The following is a 14345-nucleotide window of genomic DNA, read 5'->3' on the forward strand; positions in this document are numbered from 1 at the left end:
GCCGTAGCTCGCGCGGCTCCTCAGGGCTGTTAGCTTGCTGTATCTCGAGTTGTTTGACCGTTTCCATGGCGGCCTCAATTTCCCGTCAATCAACTCTCCCGGCAACAGCAACAGCTGTGCCAGTCAGAACCGCTGAGACATGTTCGCCATCGACTTAAAACGCCCGTCTTCTTAAAGTAAGTTAGTTCTGAGTGTTTGTCGCGGTCAGTGTGATGTTTTTTGTTTTCATTTGATAACTCAGAAACATGAACGTTTAACCAGGGAGCTTCAGACAGATTGGCCAGACGCTTTTGTGTTCAATACATCTGATTTGTGGGCTCATTCGCACTATGAAAATATCACTCTGCTTATAGGAAAGGCTCGATTGAGTCTTGGCTGCGGCTGAAAAAATAGTCCCACAAGTCACAGCTAGATGTGACACTTTAATACTCAAGATATTTGTAAGTAACTTTCACAGCTCTTGGACTTGATTTTCAGACGGGGAGATCCGGGGATTTATCGTCAACTCAAGTCAGTTTGGCTTGCTAAGTGGTCTTGGTTTCCTGGACAACTGGGTAACATACCCCCCGCCTCCCACCACCGTACTGCCACACACTCCTTATAACTTTCCTGTTAGCCCTGACTGCTAAGGGGGTGTAGTCTCCTATGTTGTCTCTCAATGCCTGCACTTTTGTCTTCACGTGCAGGACATGGCTGAGAGGAACAATAACGGAGCAGACAGACATGCAGAACATCCCCAGAAACTTCTTTACACTGGTCTGAAGGTTTAAAAGCATTATTATGTATTCCTCACTCTTATGTGTGCAGCCATTCATATACCCCCTTTTCTCTGCCCTCATAGATCTTAACGACAATAGCAGTGTGTTTGGATTTGACCACTGCGATCGCCTCCTGGATGCAATGGATGCTCAGCTTGAGCAATTGCAGGTTTGTGACTCTGTGATTGTCACTTTTCTTTGTATGTTTGTGTCTGTGCACATGTAGGCAAATTTAAAATGATAATAAAAATGATAATAACATAAGCAAGTATGATTAATTTATCCAGGTCCTGCCCCAGAAATGTGAGCTTAATTGCAGCAGTGCAGGTAATTTATATCACAATAACAGCTCTATAAGTTTGTGTTTTCCATGTAATATTATGTAATCTTTTTTTTCTGTGTGTGGTATTTTTCTAGCTCCTCTTGGTTGGAGTCAGTCTCTGGGCAAAGATACGGGCCTGGAAAGTACAAGTGAACAAAATGGTACCCCCATGTCTGGTCTAGATTTGATGAGCGCCCCAGCAGTGCAGCAAAGATATGGTAATATTTTAATATTAGGGCTATTCACAGGAAAAGTTTTAAATTAACAATGTTTTTAACTGAAAAGGCCTTATTTATAGTCTGAGGTAAATATCTTACAACAGTGAAAATGATTAGTACTAGTGGTGACATAATTTTTCTTTCAGCACAAGCGACAGAAATGCAACCCTGATTTCCAAAAAAGTTGTAACTAAGTTTAAAATTGAAATATACAACAACCCAACTTTCTTGGAAATTATGTTGCTAAATGTATACATGCTTAATATGAAGCTGCTTAATATGAGAGTTGGTCAGGCCCCTGTGTTGTCTTCATAGGTGGCCTATAATTAAATGATATATATGTAAAGTATTGTGCAAAAAATCTCAATCCAACACTCATTTCTTTAGATTATACTTCCAGACTTTCTTGGAATTGTTTTAAAATGGTCTTGGGCAATAGTTCTTTATATCTTCTGCCTTAAATACTGTATGTATGTTTTCAGTAAATCACTGAAGCAAAATATGAAGAAATTAGAGGTGGCTTAACACTCTTGCACAGGACTGTGTGGTCTATGTTGATCACCATAATGTTAATAGAGTGGACTTTTCCTTACACCACTTCTCCTCTGCTCTACCTCAGAAAACACTGAGGGCTGCTCGAAAGATCCTGTAACTGGTGACAAAACTGAAAAGAGGTTAGACAGGAGGGACAAAGAGGAAATCGAGTCTTGTAGAGAGCAGGTCATCTGGAGGCTGGAGAGGCTACTTGGAGGCACCTGCAAGGAAGGAGGGCTGGCCGAAGAAATTGGCCCTCCTTCAGACAGTATCTGCACCGAGGACTTTGCTACACGCTTCAGAGAGGAGATGGTAGAACTGACTTTTATAGATGTCAGTATGCAAATGTCGGATAAAGCAGAAGTGACTGGGAGTACAAACATCTCTGACAGCGGCGCTTACCAAAGTAAACAACATGAACGACATGTTTATGATGTTGAAAGAAGAGGTTCAGAAACGACTGGGGAAAGCAGCGATGACACACTCACTCCTCAGCATTCCCTGACAAACCAACCACGTCCAAACAAGAAGAGCTGTGTTTCTCATAGCGCTGGAGCAAATATATCACATGCTGGTGTGAAAGCAGGAGCTTCAGAGACATGCAGATTACCACAGCCTGAGGATGACAGCAGTGGTACAAGTCTGTATCTATAGAATCTTTGAAAGATAAGCTTTCAGGGATGTTTTAACTTTGCTTAGTCAAAGGGGTGAGGATTGAGAGAAAAATGATCCATCTGTTCTTTGGCCATATGTCTGTCCATCTGTGTGTTCGACATGTGATCGAAGGCACGTTCTCTACAGATGTTTGACTGTATGAAAATCATTTTGGCAAAACAAAAATGGTGCCTGAATACCATTATAGGTTGAGGAGTGTTATTACTTCTCGTCTAAAGTAGTAAGTCAAAAAATGGGCTCACATCTATGAATGGTTATAATTCATACCCAAAGCATTAAATATATCACATGCTCTCCCTCCACTCAAATACCAGAACTCTGGATTTGAGCTTTTGGACTTGAGGCCAAACTTTCAACTCAGCATGCACATAACCTAATGCAGTGGTTCCTAAAACGGGGGCAGGGAATTCAATGGCTTCAGGGAGTCACTGCATGAAGTCATGTGCGACCATGGAGAATAATGTTGAATGGATTTAAAGTTGCGCGAATGAATGAACATAAGTGCTAGTAGAGGCCTCTGATGTTAGCTTGGCTGGATTGCTAACTTTTCAACTAGAAGTATGAATGAAAACGTTTTATAACCATTGATAGATGTGATACAGGACACCTTTACGCCTTACGTGTACTGTCAGCTGTAGTTTTTTTTTTTTTTTTTTTTTAATATATAAGTCTGTTTTCTTCCCTTTTCATTTCAGGCTTCCACAGCACAGAGTTTTTAAAAGACCCTGAAAATGTCAACAGCAGCTGTTCTCCTAAGACCAGGTGCTTGGCAGGTACCACACACGTTACACTGTATTACACTTGCATTTACAAGCACAGCCTACCACACTGATGCTTTTGGGATTCTGTTTATTTGAAATAGTGATTGTGGGCTGCTTGGTTCTTTTCCAGGAGTACCTGTGCTGAGCTTTGACACGGTGTCCATTGACAGCGACCTTGATACAGTCTGCACGGAGCAAGTCAGGCAGCACATTCACAAGTGGCCCGGTAAGAAACAGAAGATATGGAAGTGAACTAGTTTATAAATATGTTTAGACACAAAATATCAGAGTTTGAAAAGTGAAACTGAAAAATTTAAAGGGTAATGAATGATAATTACAAAATCTTTAAATATGAAGGATAATATCTACAAAAAGTATCCACTCTTGTTAGGATGGCACTCTCTCATTCGGTCTGTCACAGAAATTAATGGCCAGTGTAGCAACCAGACTGACATAACAACACAAGAAGAAAGTGAATCTCGGTCTACATCAGGTAAGAGCTGACTACTACTATTTTATTACTATAAAATACACAAAGTAGTAAAGTGTCAAAATAATTTTCTTGTCTTTATTCCCAAAGTACAGAGATCCCCATATGGACCTGTTTGTAACTGTCAACGTAACAGGAGAACAGCATATAGGTAAAATAAATCAAAGTATCAGCTGCATCTATGTTAGTGCACACACAATAGCCTCAGGAAACTTCAATATGACAGGTAATGCACTAAGAGGACAAGGTCTGAAAGCTCTTAATACAATAAAGAGAAAATTTTAATAACTTCCAAAATCCAATTAAAATCTGCCTTTAAATATTTGGTTGTGTCTTTCTGCCAATTGTGCTGTAGGATAGTTGGTTGTATGGTGGGGAAGTTTGGGTTTAGAGCTCTACCCATTGGGACAAACACCCAACAGTATCTCTAACACATAAAATTCTGCAAATATATTTTCTATGCACACAGAAAAATGCCAAAAAATGTCCATCAAGCACACAAAATTTTTAATTACCCTAATATCAGCCCTTAAGCGTAAGAGATGAACCCAGAAGAAGAACCTTTCATGTCAGCTGGTGATGATTCTGAAGTGCTTCCTGTCAAAACCCAGTTCTGCAACAACACTGCTTTCCAAATATCAATCAGAGTAAAACAGTGCAAAGAAATCTATGTAAAACACTGGAAAGAAGAAACTTAAAAGCTACAGTAGACAAGAATGTCATCTGACCTTAAACATAGATTAAGAATTAGCAGAATAGGAAGGAACACTTACTTTAACAAATTAAGTTCTATAATTCCAGATGTCAGTCACCTAAACTTAATCTCAAAATTAAAAATACTCCTAGGGCAAGTTCTCCTTGTTTTTTAAATACTTTTTCAGATTTGTGTATTCTTCTGCTCTCATGTGTATTCAGACCTGCGAGTTATTTTAGTGACACAGATGAAGAAATGAGCTGCTGGAGCAGCAAGTCCAGGCCTGAGAGGACACTGGACAAGATGCAGTCTGAATGGGTCAAGGTGATTGGCCGACTCTCTGACCTCCGACAAGTAAGACTAAACCTCCGGGGGAAATTTATTCTATTCTGTGTCAGTTGTATAAATTCACTTGCATGCATATGTATGAGATGGTGCTTAGCTTGTTTGTGTGTGGTTTAGAAATGTGAGGAAGAGGAGGAGACGCTGTGGTTGAAGAGGGCTCAGATAAAAGATGTTGAGGTCTGCCTCTCTGAACTTAGACAACAAAGGAAGGTAAAGTCCAGCATTTTCAAATGTTTTTCAGGAGAATGTTTGCTGAAGACTCACTAACGTGTACAAGTAATGGTTCGTGCTGCAGCATGCCTTGCAGGAGTTAGAGCGACTGACTACAGAGACGGCACAGATGGAGGAGGAGAAGAGGACTTTGCAGTCTGTTCAGAGAGACAGCAGAGCAGAGAGGAAGTCTGTTGGGTATAAAATCTCCTCCTACTAACTGTCTCATTCAGAGCCATGTGCATTAACACGGCCAACATCAACATAATATTTGTCTGCATAAAGGAGTTTTCTTTATTGATAAAACATCATTTTGCTGCAGCCATGGTAGCTGGCAGCTACAGAAGATGCTGAGGCAGAAAGAATCATGTCTTCTCCAGCACAGAGACACCCAGGAAGATTTTACAGTTCAGCGTCTGTGTAAACAGACTCCAAAGGATGGATCCTGCTTCAAAGCAGTAAAAAAACAAACCTAATCCTGTAGTTAGTGGTTCAGTCCTTGGTTTAATTTTGTTCTTATGTCATCACTTTCTCTTTTTATTGTTCAATAAACAGAACAATGTCATAATGTCGGTGCTGGAGCAGGAAGAAATGGAAAGACAGCTGGATAATGCCAAAACAGAACTGTTTGCTGAGCAGCGACGTGCCAGAGAAAAGCTGGAGTCCATGCAAGAGGTATCATAGGCTGTTTATAGACTATGTAGTAACTCCAAAAATACAAAGTTATAACTAAAAATATTTTTTGGTTTAATGGGACTCATTTTTTATACATGTAAACATGAAATTACATTAAATTGTGCTTTTCTTTTTATAGTCTGCATTCACTTTACGAACAGAAATATTTATGATCTTCAACAATCCAAATGGAGAATCTAAACTTTAATCATAAAGTTGTGGATTTATCATTTTACAATTTTATTTTGGGCTTCTTTATCATTGGGATCTCAATTTCAGTGAGGGTGCTGAATGAAATTTAACAGACAGAATCCATTTTTGTTTGAGTAAAGGCAGATTTAGTGTCTTTTTTAAAATGTCTCTGAATATATTTTCCTTTTGGAGCAGAAATTGGAAGAGACTTGTGAAGAGCTCCAAAGGGCCACAGAAGCAGAGACGTCACTGAGAAACAGATGTGCTTGTTTGGAAGAAAAACAGATGCAGAAAAAGGGGCAGATTGAGGTAGCTTTTTTTTTTTTTTTTTTTAACATAAATATAGTGTGTGTGTGTGTGTGTGTGTGTGTGTGTGTGTGTGTGTGTGTGTGTGTGTGTGTGTGTGTGTGTGTGTGTGTTACTGTTGCTGTCTCTTTTCCTGTTAGGCACTGGAGGCTCGAGTGAGTGGGCTGCAGGGTGAGGTGGGAGAACATAAGATCAGGGTGGTAACTCTGGAGAAAATGTTGGCCCACAAAGAGTTGCAGCTCCTAGATTTCCAGGAGCAATGCAGTGCCTTACAAGCAGAACGAGATGGACTGAAGGTGGAGCAACAGCACTTGAGAATGCAGCACCACAAAACCCTGAAGGAAGTTGAAGAGCACGCCCACAGTATAATGGTAAGTGCTACAAATCCTTTTTTCTTGTTCTATAAGTAACTTTACTAATATGTTTATATTATTAACAGCAAGCCCAAAAGGTTTATTGTGACAGGTTACTGATTTCTCCTCAGTTCATATTCAGGCTAAAAAAAAAAAAAGTATTCCTTTGAAAGTACAGACTAGAGAACTGTTTGGTGAGGGGTTGTATCTCAGGTATTCTGTAGTGTCATAAATGCATACATTTTATGTTGGGTGGCGTGCCATCATTAACGTTATTGCACTACATATTATACTACTAGTAAAATACTTTGTAAGGTTACTTCTAAGAGGTCGTCCTCTCTTAATTTTGTAGCTAAAAGAAGAAGAATTAATTAAGCTACAGAAATCTCTGCAACAGCAGAAGGAAGAGGTAAAGAAACATGAAGAGGAGTTGCATGTAGAAGCATCGGAAAAGGTACTGATAATCCTTTGACTAACATATGCAACCTTTCTAACATAATTGGATGGTATGAACAGAATGCTCTCTTTTCCCATTTAGGTGTACAAAGCAGTGAAGGAGGAGAGGAGGAAGTGGGAGGCAGAAAAAATGGAAGCTCTGGAGGTGCAGCGTGGGATACTGGAAGAGCAGAATGAAAAGCTCCTGGAAAGTTTGAGGAGCGAAATGCAGAAAGAGAAGAGTAAAGCATTAGCTCTTCAACATCAGGTCATGGAACTAAAAACAGTAAGGGATCTTCCACTTAGATAAATCTAAATACATTTTCTTTCCATGTTTGTATGATTTTGCTTTTATCTCTAAGAAACTGCAGGAGCTGGAAAAGGAAAACTGTACACAGTTGGCTGCAATTTGCAAGTCACTGAAAGAGGAGCACCAGGCGGAGCTACTGATGGCGCAGGTGCAGTGAAACCACATGTTCAAACTCTAGATGTGATGTGACATCTTAGAAAAGTTGACCTGGTGTGCTCTGTAATCATGGCAGAGTCATAGGACAGTTCTGCAGCTCGAGAAGGATGTCCAGCTGGCAGTTAAAGAGGCAGACAGGCTCCGGGTGATGCTAGAAGAAAGGGAGAGCAGCCATAACCAAATCACATCTGAGATGGAGCAGCAACACCAACACTGGACCGAGCAGCTAGCAGCAGAGTGCCAGCATCTCAGCCTGTTAGTGGAGCAAAGTCAAGCCAAACAAAGTGCTGGAAAACTACCTCCCAGGTATAATTTTATGCCCAGTCTTCACAGCTTGTTTGTAATTGGCTTGTAATGCACATATCTTTGTCATTTGCAGTTTCACAGTAGCCGAGGCTTTTATGAACCTAAAAACACTACGAGAGCAGCTGAAGGCTTTTATTAGCCAACTGCACCAAAAGCTAGACTCACGGAAACAAACCAACGAGCAGCTGAGAAAAGAAAAGGTATCATTTGAACTTTACAGCACGCTAAATGTTTATATGGACATATTCAGTAAAAATCTCCCATTTTTCAGGAGCAAGAACTGAGCATCCAGAGGCAACAGCTGAGGCTGGAGAGAGATCAAGCTTTGAATTTTTTAAAGGAACGACTCATTCAGGTCTGAACCCACATGCTTAGACAAAACACACACGCATAGCATTAGAGGAAATTTAACTCCCTGTGACATTTTTGCAGGAACACATTGAGGAGTTGAGCAGCTTAAAATGGGTTCACATGAGTGATGGAGGAGTTCAAGGCGGAGGAGGAGTGGCAGCATGTCTCCGCAAGCAGTTAAAGGCCAAAGACTCTGAGCTCAGGCAGGTTCAGAGGAGCATGGCTGAGTGGAAGGGACAGACCGCAGCTCGCCTGGCACTCAAGTTTGAAGAAGAGTTGACGGCTGAACTGGAACGGTAACGTGCTCAAAACAAAAATGGCATCCTCCAAACTAAACCCAGAATGCAGCCAGGTCATATTTTTCTTTTTGTGTTGCAATAATTTCCCAAAGCTGCTGATCTTGAATCAAACAATACTGTGACATGTATACAGTTTTTGTGCTAACTTTTGTCATCCCACAGGTGCCAGGCAAAGTTGTTAAGGGGCAGGTAATTTTGTGTCTTGGTAAATCGATGTTATACTAACCAGCTGTACAAGAGCATGATCTCACCTCAACTCAATGTGATGCGATGCTTAGACCATAGATCTAACATTATACATATACAACAGATGTTCATGCAGTTATGTTATTTACCCAACAACCAACCAAATTCAGGTTTGCTTTTTCTAGGAAGGCACCAAGACCACAAGATGTTAGGCAGAGGGAGCCTGAAAGACCTGAGGAAGAAATGGTAAATGGTTTGCGCTTCCTGTGTGAAACCCAAAACGTTTGTGTCCTTACTCATTGTTTATGCTATTAAGAAAAATCCTGGTATCATTTTTCTTTTAAGGAATACCAGAAATCTCTCAGCTCTCCCTCCCTCCAAGCTCTGAACTCCCATCACAGCTCCTCAGACATGGCTTCCTTTAAGCTTATACGTTACCTCCATAGCAAAGTGAAGCAGCTCCGTGCTGAAAATCAGGCCTACGGGTGGAGCTCACCTCCTCCCGATTTATCAGGATCCTATCTTGAAACAGTGAGTAAATTCTTCAGTATCTGGTTATTGTGAAGTGTGAAGTGACTTTTAATGTTTCCACTTGATGAAGTTTACAGTAGTTATAAATTTCAATACTCCAAGTACTACTTGTAATTTAAAGTCAAGTATTTTTGTGAAGGTTTTGTAATTTTTTTTCTTAATTTTCTAACCCACAAAATTATGTCTTCATTCATATTTAGTCTGACCAAAAAAATGCACAATGAAAAAATACAAAGCTTTACAGCAGTTTAAGGCTATTGATGGTGGTTCTCTGCACTCACATTTCCACAGATTATAAAATAAACTGATAAAACATTAATTCAATTCAATTTTATTTATATAGCGCCAAATCACAATAAAAGTCGCCTCAAGGCGCTTCATAGATACAGAGAAAAACCCAACAATCATATGACCCCCTATGAGCAAGCACTTTGGTGACAGTGGGAAGGAAAAACTCAGTTTTAACAGGAAGAAACCTCCGGCAGAACCAGGCTCAGGGAGGGGCGGGGCCATCTGCTGCGACCGGTTGGGGTGAGAGAAGGAAGACAGGGTAAAAGACATGCTGTGGAAGAGAGACAGAGGTTAATAACAGATATGATTCAATGCAGAGAGATCTATTAACACATAGTGAGTGAGAAAGGTGACTGGAAAGGAAAAACTCAATACATCATGGGAATCCCCCGGCAGCCTATGTCTATTGCAGCATAACTAAGGGAGGATTCAGGGTCACATGGTCCAGCCCTAACTATATGCTTTAGCAAAAAGGAAAGTTTTAAGCCTAATCTTAAAAGTAGAGATAGTGTCTGTCTCCCGAATCCAAACTGGAAGCTGGTTCCACAGAAGAGGGGCCTGAAAACTGAAGGCTCTGCCTCCCATTCTACTTTTAACACAAATAGCATGTTTCTTTAGAAGAATCTCAGACTAGTATCAGTCATGCATACAGCCATGCTACCCATGTCTGATGGGAATATTAAAAGCACTAATTGTTTTCCAAATATTGATATTAACTGCTATTATTGTTTCATTCACAGATCCCTCAGAGTACAGACACAGATGGGAGTTAAAGCAACACAAAACCTTACACTGTGTGAGCGACTGCACACCAGTAATAGAATGCTCTTCAAATCAGCCTTATTTAAAGTTGTCCCATGGCAACAAATATAAATCATTCACTGTTCTAAGATAGGAGGTTAACAAGCAGGTCACAGTGACATATGGAACAACTGGAGATGTGGTCATCACATTCCTCTGTGCTAAGGCAGTAAGGTTTTTATAGCTTGCAGTGAGCTGTAAACGACAGGAGCTGACATTTCTCTGAAGACTAACGATCATGTGAGTTACCGTACATTAAATAACCTCATAAAGCTGGCAGGGCTTTAACAAAGTCCTTAGAAAATGCTTAAAAATACATTTACAGTTTCTGCAAGGCTGAAGCAAAATGTAACGTATTAAAGGCTTTTGAACCTGTCTACTTGTACTCGCTGTCCATTAATCTGAAGGGTTCAAAAATATGGCTGAATTTGGAAAGGGTGTGAAGTATGATGATCACTATTGTAAGAGTCAAACCAAATACAAACAACTATCCAAATATTTGGGTAGAGCTCCATTTACAGTATGCATGCATGGTAAATGAATTGGTACTTACAGTATTATAGCGCATTTTACTATAAGCCATGTTCACACACACAAACTTGCCTGATTCAAGCACTTTCATCCAATGAAAACTGGGCAGAATATACACATGAAAACTGTACATTTATTAAAAAACAAATATAAAGTTTATAGCACCCAATGGCTAGCTGAAGTTCTGGTCATGTGCATATGAAAATACAGTCAAACCATAAAAATCTGCATTTCCATGACTTTATAAATTCCTCCAAGCTCCCCTAATGGCATACTTGCTAAGCAATAGAGATGATCTCTCCGCCAGAAGTATTACTACAAGCAGGAAGGCATGCCACAAGCAAATGTGATGCTCCACGCTGATGTTTAAGAAATATAATCATATTTACAACACATCAGCGTAGTGCTGGCCAGGCTTTGGCAACGTAAAAGTCGTTTCACTTCTTACGGGAAACATCAATACTGCGAAGTATTATGTAAGGCTACTTGCTGACAGACCTTGGAGATTATGTCAGTTATTATGTTACAAGATCAAATGGGATTAAAGTCAGAAAACATAAATTACTGCCAAGAAAATGATGCGCTTCACAAACTGTTCAAAACTTCACAATATCCTTATAAAGACAAACTGACCAGCCTGAAGTTGTTCCACATCTTTTTAAATCTTTTTACTTTGCTACGAGTCTCCAGTCTTTCACTTTGGCATCACTTTGTGGAGAAACACTATTACATTTCCATCTCCTCCTCTCCAGAGTTGTGGGCCACAGAGAAACTGTACAGAGGAGAGTGTGTGTCTGCTGGTGGACTTGAGGTGTTAAGGGGACTGGGAGATGGACATGGAGTTGGAGTCTGCCGACACACAGTCTGTTGTTTGCGCTGTTTTTGTAATGAGTCCTTAAGTCTCTGACTGAAGGGATCTTCTGGTGGCCGCCATAGCACCAGCTCCATACAGGAACGGCTCCTAAAGTGTGAGAAAGACGAAGGTGACACAAATATTAGCATCCCTAAAGGAGTGCAACTGCGCAGACTTCTTAATCAAGAAACTCTTGCCAGTTGAAAACAATATTTGGAGTCCGTCTCACATCATTACTCATATTTTTATTTTTTTCCTTATGTTGTAAATTTGCCTGTACAGTCTATTTCTTGCTTTTTATATTCTTAACTTTTGTGTAAATCTGCATGCTCCATCTGCCTGTCGCTTTGCTGCTAGAACACCTGAATTTCCCCAATGAGGGACAATAAAGGATATATCCATTTCTATTTATTACTTAAAAATCACCATTAAATGTTCCAATAACAAAATAAACATACACAGACTGGGCTACTGTGTGGGGGAGGATGTCACTGATGCCCTGCCGCAGGCCCTTCTTCAAACTGTCAGACATCACCAGCACCGGGCGTCTCGGAGCTGGCTCTACATCCAGATCTTCATCCTCATCGTCCTCCAGTGTTATTCTGTGATACATCAATAGTACATTGTGGGTTGTCACTCTTTCTTGTGATGTAACCCCCAAACTCTTCACCAACACTGAATGCCAGATTTAAGAAAAACCCCACTTTGAATTATATAAATGTAAATGTTATGTATTTACATTGTTCTTGACAATGTAAATACATACATGAAAATACAAAACAGTCTGAAGGGTGGTCTGTGGGCCTGACATATACATTGTATGCACATTATAAACAGAGACCTGTGCTTACAGAGGTACGTTCAGGATTGACCTCAAATACTCAGACATCAGAACTTTTTACTGGGTTACATCACTATGGTTACTTATTCTACATACCAAAACCTGCTTCGGGGCATGTACAACATACCCAGGATTATGTTTCCATTATCTGGTTTCACTTAACCCATCATTCGCAATCAGGATAATCAAGCATATGAAGCTAAATCTCTAAGCCAACCCAATGTTTCCCCTGCATGTTTACATGAAAGGGCTTGGCAACATCTGACCAATCACAAATATGGGTTGGTGAACTGGCAATAGAATCAACTCGTTTTACAAAGGAAGATACAACTATCATGCAGAGGTTAAAGACACAATACACACCATAATACAGCTGCTGTGAACAAATGAAAAGTTGTGTTTTGTTCATTTTTTTTCTCCCAAATGTTATACATTGCATACCTGTCTTCTATCTCCTGAAGTTTTCTCTGTGCGGCCTCGATCTCCATGCAGGAGCTCTCCGTCTCAAGTCGGAACAGGGAAGAAGAGGTCTGCGGCAAAGTGGTGTTATTAGATGTTGTGCAGGACTGTGGAGGCACAGGACAGGCTTGCTGTGCAGACTGAGAAGAGCAGCTGTTTGCACCAGACCAGTCACACTCTGTGCTAGTGCTCAAATTTGAAGGAGCAACTTCTGCCTCAAACATTAACCTCCTCTTTTTGGCACTGCAACCCCTGATAAAACAATCATATAGTTTAACACTTGTGTAGGGCTAAGACAAGCATTACCAAATGCTTTTATTCTTTTCTTTTTTTAATAATTCATCTCTCACTTACTCATCATCTGCTCTCCTCCTGTGCTTCCTGAGGCATCTAGTCTCCCAGTTGCTGTGGAATAGAGGCACAGAAAATGCCTGTGTCGGGCTCAGAAATAAAAGTATATTTCAAATTAAGCCAAAGCTGTCTGACAAATGTGGTGAAAACAAACAAACAAACAAACAAATAGTGCACTGTGCATCAGTTACATACCTGTTAGAGACTGTCGCTGTCTGTACATCCTCAATCATACTTGAAGGTCCGAGGTCGAAGTCGGGAAGGCTTGTGGGGCCTGAAAAGGAATACATGGCTGGCAGGCAGCTCAGCTCACTGCTTGGGGGCGCAGGGTGATGCATGCTGGCCCAATCGATGAAATGTTTTTGAAGAGCTACGCGAGTAAGCAGCTATTAACGACTCTGATCTGGAAGATCAGTATTGATACCAGTCAGTTAAGCCGATAAAGGTTTTTTTATTTTTATTTTTTTACAAACTACATGACGCACATGTTATTTGTTTACATCGCGCTAGCTGCCTCCTATTTAGCTAGCTATAACGCTACTGGCGTTAGCATGTTAATGATAAAACTGTGTGTTATTAATAGATGAGAGGTAAACACACGACAGCCTCATCTCTGCACAAGTTAAGCAAAAATATTTGGCGTTAAAGAGCGAGTTGTGCAGCTGCCCTGCCCCATTGCCGTTTTTGTTGTTGACAAATGTGTTTAGTTAGCTCGCCTCCGTTCAGAGCTTATTTATTCTCCTTTAGAGAGTTCCCATTTTCACACAAAAATAGTTTTTACAAGCTAAAGTCGTACTAACCTAATCGCATGATACCCCCGTCGAATAGAAAAAGATCCAAAATGAACTGTCACCGTGCTCTGTGGACTTCTTCTATGATAGGCTGGGTCAAACTGACGTTAGCTCCTTACTCTGAGTCGCACCAGAACAGTCGTCAAGGTTCTACAAAGTGCGCATGTTACGTTTAGTGGGATTGTGGGAAATGTAGTTCCAGTGGATGTACTACAAACTGTAGTTTCCGAAAAAGAAAAAAAAACGACAAAAAAAAAAACCGTCGTGGAAATGTAAAAGTGATCTCTAGTGACAATAAGACGGTGTTGGCATTTTATTTT

General features: G+C 40.4%; 2 protein-coding genes across 5 annotated transcripts; one reads left to right on the plus strand and one right to left on the minus strand.

Moving 5' to 3' along the window:
- Positions 1-689: 689 nt before the first annotated feature.
- On the plus strand, positions 690-10171 carry LOC146621273 (uncharacterized). Its single transcript, XM_085368274.1, has 27 exons — positions 690-756; positions 842-927; positions 1046-1085; positions 1176-1298; positions 1918-2472; positions 3203-3280; positions 3399-3494; positions 3660-3761; positions 3849-3909; positions 4674-4806; positions 4915-5007; positions 5093-5205; positions 5330-5465; positions 5563-5682; positions 6070-6183; positions 6321-6551; positions 6886-6987; positions 7072-7254; positions 7331-7426; positions 7511-7740; positions 7814-7940; positions 8012-8095; positions 8173-8387; positions 8553-8579; positions 8762-8822; positions 8922-9107; positions 10139-10171. Exons 1-27 carry the CDS (start codon positions 690-692, stop codon positions 10169-10171), a joined length of 3492 nt encoding a protein of 1163 aa, XP_085224400.1.
- Positions 10172-10897: 726 nt separating this feature from the next.
- ccdc117 (coiled-coil domain containing 117) lies at positions 10898-14132 on the minus strand. 4 transcript variants are annotated; one of them, XM_085368278.1, is made up of 6 exons: positions 14035-14132; positions 13430-13508; positions 13238-13324; positions 12866-13135; positions 12042-12185; positions 10898-11691 (listed from the first exon to the last, which is right to left on the minus strand). In XM_085368278.1, exons 1-6 carry the CDS (start codon positions 14042-14044, stop codon positions 11457-11459), a joined length of 825 nt encoding a protein of 274 aa, XP_085224404.1. In that variant the 5' UTR covers positions 14045-14132; the 3' UTR covers positions 10898-11456. The 4 variants fall into 4 exon arrangements, with proteins under 4 accessions (XP_085224404.1, XP_085224402.1, XP_085224403.1 ...); XM_085368276.1 differs by having other exon boundaries at positions 13430-13637; XM_085368277.1 differs by lacking the exon at positions 14035-14132 and having other exon boundaries at positions 13238-13288; positions 13430-13847.
- Positions 14133-14345: the final 213 nt, after the last annotated feature.

Source organism: Diplotaxodon limnothrissa, linkage group LG12, assembly GCF_057381915.1.
Source record: "Diplotaxodon limnothrissa isolate DT_005_m linkage group LG12, D_limnothrissa_male_GT1.1, whole genome shotgun sequence".
Lineage (NCBI taxonomy): Eukaryota > Metazoa > Chordata > Actinopteri > Cichliformes > Cichlidae > Diplotaxodon > Diplotaxodon limnothrissa.

What these genes read in the sequence shown, in the direction of transcription:
- LOC146621273 (XM_085368274.1), top strand. Translation starts at nt 690, where the DNA reads ATGGCTGAGAGGAACAATAACGGAGCAGACAGACATGCAGAACATCCC. An exon ending in AAAGACCTGAGGAAGAAATG is followed by an intron (nt 8,823 to 8,921) that starts GTAAATGGTTTG and finishes TTTTCTTTTAAG; the next exon opens with GAATACCAGAAATCTCTCAG. An exon ending in CAGGATCCTATCTTGAAACA is followed by an intron (nt 9,108 to 10,138) that starts GTGAGTAAATTC and finishes TTTCATTCACAG; the next exon opens with ATCCCTCAGAGTACAGACAC.
- ccdc117 (XM_085368276.1), bottom strand. Translation starts at nt 13,572, where the DNA reads ATGCATCACCCTGCGCCCCCAAGCAGTGAGCTGAGCTGCCTGCCAGCC. An exon ending in ACAGCGACAGTCTCTAACAG is followed by an intron (nt 13,325 to 13,429) that starts GTATGTAACTGA and finishes TTTATTTCTGAG; the next exon opens with CCCGACACAGGCATTTTCTG. An exon ending in AGGAGGAGAGCAGATGATGA is followed by an intron (nt 13,136 to 13,237) that starts GTAAGTGAGAGA and finishes TTGTTTTATCAG; the next exon opens with GGGTTGCAGTGCCAAAAAGA.